Source organism: Brassica oleracea, chromosome C7 (genome assembly GCF_000695525.1).
Source record: "Brassica oleracea var. oleracea cultivar TO1000 chromosome C7, BOL, whole genome shotgun sequence".
Lineage (NCBI taxonomy): Eukaryota > Viridiplantae > Streptophyta > Magnoliopsida > Brassicales > Brassicaceae > Brassica > Brassica oleracea.
Genome location: NC_027754.1, coordinates 31590865 through 31596313, shown reverse-complemented (window position 1 = coordinate 31596313; position 5449 = coordinate 31590865). Strand labels below are relative to the sequence as shown.

At 36.0% G+C, this 5449-nt stretch overlaps 2 protein-coding genes and 1 non-coding gene across 5 annotated transcripts in view; 1 reads left to right on the top strand and 2 right to left on the bottom strand.

Annotated features, from left to right (window-relative positions):
- The window catches only part of LOC106301422, a gene marked incomplete at its 3' end in the record, with an annotated part of 6096 nt that extends 2924 nt beyond the window's left edge, over positions 1–3172 (top strand). The window contains 3 exon segments of one of the 2 annotated variants that reach the window (XM_013737813.1): positions 1274–1898; positions 2139–2986; positions 3083–3172. In XM_013737813.1, coding sequence (XP_013593267.1) covers positions 2534–2986; positions 3083–3172 — 543 coding nt within the window. 2 annotated transcript variants of the gene reach the window in all.
- Positions 895–967, bottom strand: TRNAV-UAC. The gene has a single exon. It is a non-coding gene; the product is annotated as a tRNA-Val (tRNA).
- A 759-nt stretch (positions 3173–3931) lies between the features above and the next one.
- Positions 3932–5449, bottom strand: part of LOC106304864 — a 3556-nt gene continuing 2038 nt past the window's right edge. For both annotated transcript variants that reach the window (XM_013741253.1, XM_013741254.1), the window contains 3 exons: positions 4594–4628; positions 4414–4506; positions 3932–4338 (listed from right to left, as the gene is read on the bottom strand). The gene's annotated coding sequence lies outside the window, so the exon portion shown is untranslated. The remainder of the gene's footprint in view (positions 4339–4413; positions 4507–4593; positions 4629–5449) is intronic.

The following is a 5449-nucleotide window of genomic DNA, read 5'->3' as shown; positions in this document are numbered from 1 at the left end:
ATATGGACCAGTCTCACCCATTATCTAGTACATGGGCGTAAGATCACTTGTTTTGGACACTGGTCTATTCAGTCCAAAGGTGGACGATAAAGAAGTCCATTTAGTCCTGAGATGGACGATGCAGAAGTCTTGTTTTAGACACTGATCTGATTGGTCCATAAGAAGGACAATGAAGAAACCTTTGATTTTGGTTTATTTTATACTAACCAGCCCAAAGAGGGGTTATTTGGTTTTGTTGATTTGTTTTTCAGACAGGTTATGTTTTACACATGGTGGTACACGTATATCACAGCAACATCATCCAAGATTTCGTGTGTGTGTATTTGAGGTCGATGACTCAATATGTTCGATCAAATTATGGCATGGCCGATGGTAAAGAAGAACCAACTATCATGTTCAAGGACGAAGCATATTCTGCCCAAGATCTTCATCACCCACGGATTGCAGAAAATTGGAGAGGTCCAAGGGACCTTCAGTAATGTCCAAATCAGGGGGAGTAATGTGTGTTTTACTCTTTTTCGTTCACCATGGTTTTGTCTCAATTGAGTTTTCTTGGTAAGGTTTTAATGAGTCAACATTAAAGCACATTACAAGCTCTAAATGACTATGGCATCCAAGGGAGAGTGTTATAAACTAGATTGTGGATGACTCATAACCAAGAGATTATGATTTGTAATATTTACATTTATCTATGACGGTGTAATCTCCTATATAAGGAACCTTTATGTTATGAATAAATATAGATTTTTTCATTACTTTTATAACAATTTCCATATTATTATTTTTAACATTTGGAAACTACTACTGAAAAGTTTATTCTTTGTGTGGCGTACAAGCTAGTTATTAAATTTTGTACAAGGCAGAATCAAAATGTGACTGAATGCAAAAACAAAATGGTGCTGCCCAGGATCGAACTGGAGACCTTTTGCGTGTAAGGCAAACGTGATAACCACTACACCGCAGCACCTGATATTCGCTTCCTCTCATCTTTTGTATTTGTAGAATAAAAAACGAGTGAGAGTGGTGAAAACAAGACAACAAATGTGTTGGTTTTCATGTATTTTATATTGCTATTTGGCTTGAACGCCGTCTTCTCTGTTTGTTTTGGGCTGCAATGTGTGTGTGGAAGACAACAAATATGAGGTTTTGGAGAAAGCTGGGAAAGCTTTAGTGAGAGTGCAACACTTTCCACGGTTTAATGAAATAGTTTCAAGGGAATGATACATGTGTGTCTGTGAACTGATACATGTGTGTATTTTGGCTTAACTTACAGGTGCAGGAATATATTGAAGCTGCAACGTTTTATAAGTTCTGTTTGTCCTGGAACACTCTCCACTCTCGATGAGCTCAATACCTTTAGAGTCTGCAGATCAGTATCCTCTGGGGTGTTTAGACTCCCTTGGTTTTATGTTTTTATCTGTTATAATATCATTATTATTAGTTTTACTAAGCTTTGGTTGGTTATTGTTTGTTTACTTGCACACTTTGCAGATTTTGACTAGAGAGCTAATGCTGATGGCAATTGCCAGAATATCAAATGGTGAAATAGAATTCGCGCAATGGATTTGCCAGTTTGTCCGAGAGATTCATAGGGGAACTCTTGCTAGTGTCGCGGTGCCACAGATGGAAGGCAATTACTACATGAAATCAAAGACGGAAGTGATGCTTCAAAGTGTGATCAAAACAGAGAATAATATTGCACAAATTTCATATATGCATCTAAGCATCTTAGAAAATGTGTGTGATTCAGTATATTTTCTGCTTCATGCTTGTTTTGTAATTTTTTTGGTATGTCTCAGTAGCTTGCTTTAGCGTTCACGTACGATAATAGTATATTCCGCTGCTTGGAGAAAATAGACCAACGTCATACATATTGGGAGGTGCTGATGTCGAAGCTGGTATACTTCGAATAATCCCTTCTGCTTAAATTCTACTCTCTGAAATAAGTTAAAGTGACAACTTTATACTATATTGGAGTGTGTGTGAACCAATAATTTATATGCTTCTGGAAATCCTGAAAAGAGTTGAATTGCTTGATTTTTATCAAATATAGTAATTTTGAGACTTTGTAAGTTTGACATTACCTTAAAATTATGTGGAAATTTTCTTCTGTCGTCTTTTTCCCTTCCTTCTTGGAGCAAGAAAAAAAGTTCATAATGTGAACTATATTGGGGGGTTTTCAAGGAATGGAAGCTACAACTCCAAAAGTGGCTATAAATTAGCTGAGACCCGGCAGGAGATGCAGTTGTCTCCCTCTACAGGTCTTCCTCCGATAGAAAAGAGACTGGAAAGACCTTTTGAAGACCAAAACGTCACCCAAGATTAAGCACTTTATTTGGCTGTCAAAAGCAGATTACAGTCAAGGGGGATTCTGTTAGATACGATTTGTTCAAGATGTGTATCAGCAGCTGAGACTATCTGCCACGTCCTTTTCCATTGTGAGGTTGCTAAGAAAGTGTGGACAAGATCCAGATTTCCCTTACCGGCTGGTGGTTTCTCTGTCAACTCTGTGTGGCTCAATTTCTATCATCTTATGTCTGTGAGCAAGAAACTTCCACAAGAGAATGAAGCTCGTCTATCTTTTCCTTGGATCCTTTGGCAAATATTGATAGCTCGCAACTCCTTTTGCTTTGAACAACGGATGATGGATGAGGAATTTATCTTCTCAAAAGCTTCAGAGGAAGCAACTATGTGGTTGAATCTCATACTCACTAGTGAAGATGGTCCATCATCTCAGTCTGAAAATCTTGTGGCAAGAAGTAAATGGCAAAAGCCCCCACCTGGAGTTACTAAATGTAATGTAGCGTCATCTTGGGTAGATCCTTTGCAGAAGAGTGGAGCAGCCTGGATTGCTCGAAGTCATACTGGCATACCATTGGTACATAGTAGGAGTGCTGTATCGCCCGTTGGTACAACCTTTGAAGCAGGGTTGCGTGCTCTGTTATGTTCCAGTGAGGACATGCACAACAACTTACATTTCAAAAAGGTAATTTTTGATATCTCTTCTCATCTGGTATTGGAAGCCCTCAACGCCCCTATGTTGTTTCCTAATGTACCTCTGCTCTTATCAAAAACATTACAGTCCTTGCATCAATTTGATCACTGTCAAGTGATGCTAGTTTCGGAGGGGATAAACTCGATAGCCCTCGAGATTGCATCCAGTGTTATTGCATCATACATTGCTAGAGGAGGTACTTCTTGGTTGTCTCCTGCTATCAGAACCCCGGCAATGCCGTAGTGCCTGTCATCGTGACTCCTACTTGCTTGAAGGACGTTGCTTCCTTATGGAGGTGTTTTGAGTTTTTAAACTGATAAACTTTGGCCTTATGGCATCTATTGATGTTTCTATTTGTACTTGTTGAACCCAACTCTTTGTTTTGGATCAAGTCCTTGACAAAAAAAAGAACTATATTATATTTATTTTTACGTTTCCTTGTTATATTATTACTATATATATAGAAAACTTAAAAAGAAATTTCTAGCTATTTCTTTTAAATATTTTATTTTAAAAAAAAAATAAGAAAAAAAGTTAAAAAAAATTAAAAAAAAAAAGTTTGAAACAAGAGAGGGATCAGATGATAAGAAAATTGGAGCGTCCAATTGTCGTAAAAAGGTTTGAGCGGAACGCTCTTCACGCAATAAAATATGCGAGATTAAACCCAATCCTCACTTCCCCTTTAAACCTGAAGGATCATATTTTACAAGTCCCGCACTTGTTCTTCTTTTATACGCACACTAGTTATCATACGGCTCTCTACACACTCGATGTGGGACAATTTGACACTAGCGTGTAAATCTTTTAGTTTCCTTCTCACTTCCGTCTATTAGATGGAAAGTCTCTGATTCGCCTGGAGGGTTACAAGCTACAACGACCTGCTGTGCAAGTGTCAGTTTTAATAGAAGGCTAATTATTGAGTCTGATAGAGAGCAAACTCCTAAAGAAGGCAAATTGAATGAACTGATAACATCTAGGTCGAACCTAGGAAACCTGAAGCCATGCCCACACACATAAAAAAAAGCTATAAAAGATATAATACTGCTTAAGTATAGGTTGGATTCATTCTTCATCTTGTCTACGAATGTGGCTCAACCAATGACAATGTTGCACCTTTTAGACTCTCTTTGAACCTTTTTTATTTTCTTGACGATGTCAAGGAATCTCTCGCTTCGAGTAAGTTCTTCAGAACACGGCAATTCCTCAGAAACTGCTAATGTCATCTGGCTTGATGTTCTCGTTGTGACTGGTGTCGAAAGCTGAACATACATGAGGGCTGATACAAAACATGGTGGCACATAAGAGAGTTTTATTGGCCATGCCTCTATTTTGAACTCAAATTCCTGACAATAAACAAAGAGATAGTTAAGTGTCATGTGATATGAAAAATTTACATACAATAATTAAATGAGACTCACCACGACCAGTGTGTAGGGCAGCAACTTAGAAACACTTCCGATTGTCCCAAGACAGGTTAGAGAACTGAGGTAACGCTTCCAATTTTGAGTAAGCTTGGATATGTCACAATCAAAATCGAATCATAATCATGCATTAATTTGTAGTATATTGTTATTGCATCAACCATATGTGTGTGTTACCTCTAGAGTATCAGAAGAGATCTTCATGCCACTGACTTTGGATATTCCATATTTGTCATGCCATATTGTCATGTTGTTTCCAACATAAGAAGGTAATAAGGAAATAAAAAAAACAAATTACTTCACATGTCAAAAGGGTGTGGTTTAAAATGAATTCATGATGTGTGCATGTAACTCTTGCGTGTCTACAAAGACGTAAAAAATACTTTCAGATATCACTAAGAATGTAAATAAAAGGTTTTGTCACAAATTCTCCTGGGCTGATATTTATGAAATTTACCCTAAAAATATCTTCATTCTTAATAACTTTAAGATTATCTCATCAGTATTTTAGAAATTCTCAAATGAGGTTTCTCTTTTTCTTTCTTACATTTATTATTTTTTTATTTACATCTATATTATTAAAAGAGAAGTATCAATTTGAAAATGTTCTTACTTCATTAATTAAACTCCTTTTTTTCTTGTATTTTTGAGTTGCATTTATGAAATATCATAAAACGAATAAAACTGTCTAATTTATTACTTGTCTTTTTAGTTGCATTAATGAAATATGCTTAAATGAATTTAAACTTCCTATTTTATCGTTTATCTTTTTCATTTACCTTAATGAAATATTCTTAAATAAATTTGGACATAATGTCATTTAATCAAACAAAAAAACTCATGAGTTATCCTTACATGCATAATTTTAATAATGAAGATTTTTAAAAGGGCTTTTTGCAAAATTGACCTACAACTTAAAGTCAAACACAAAACTAACCTTCTTTTTTTTTGAAAATTGGTTTTGCCCTATTCACCCCACAAGTTCATATAATTTACGAAAATGCCATCAATTTTTTTTTTCTTTTTTTTTCGA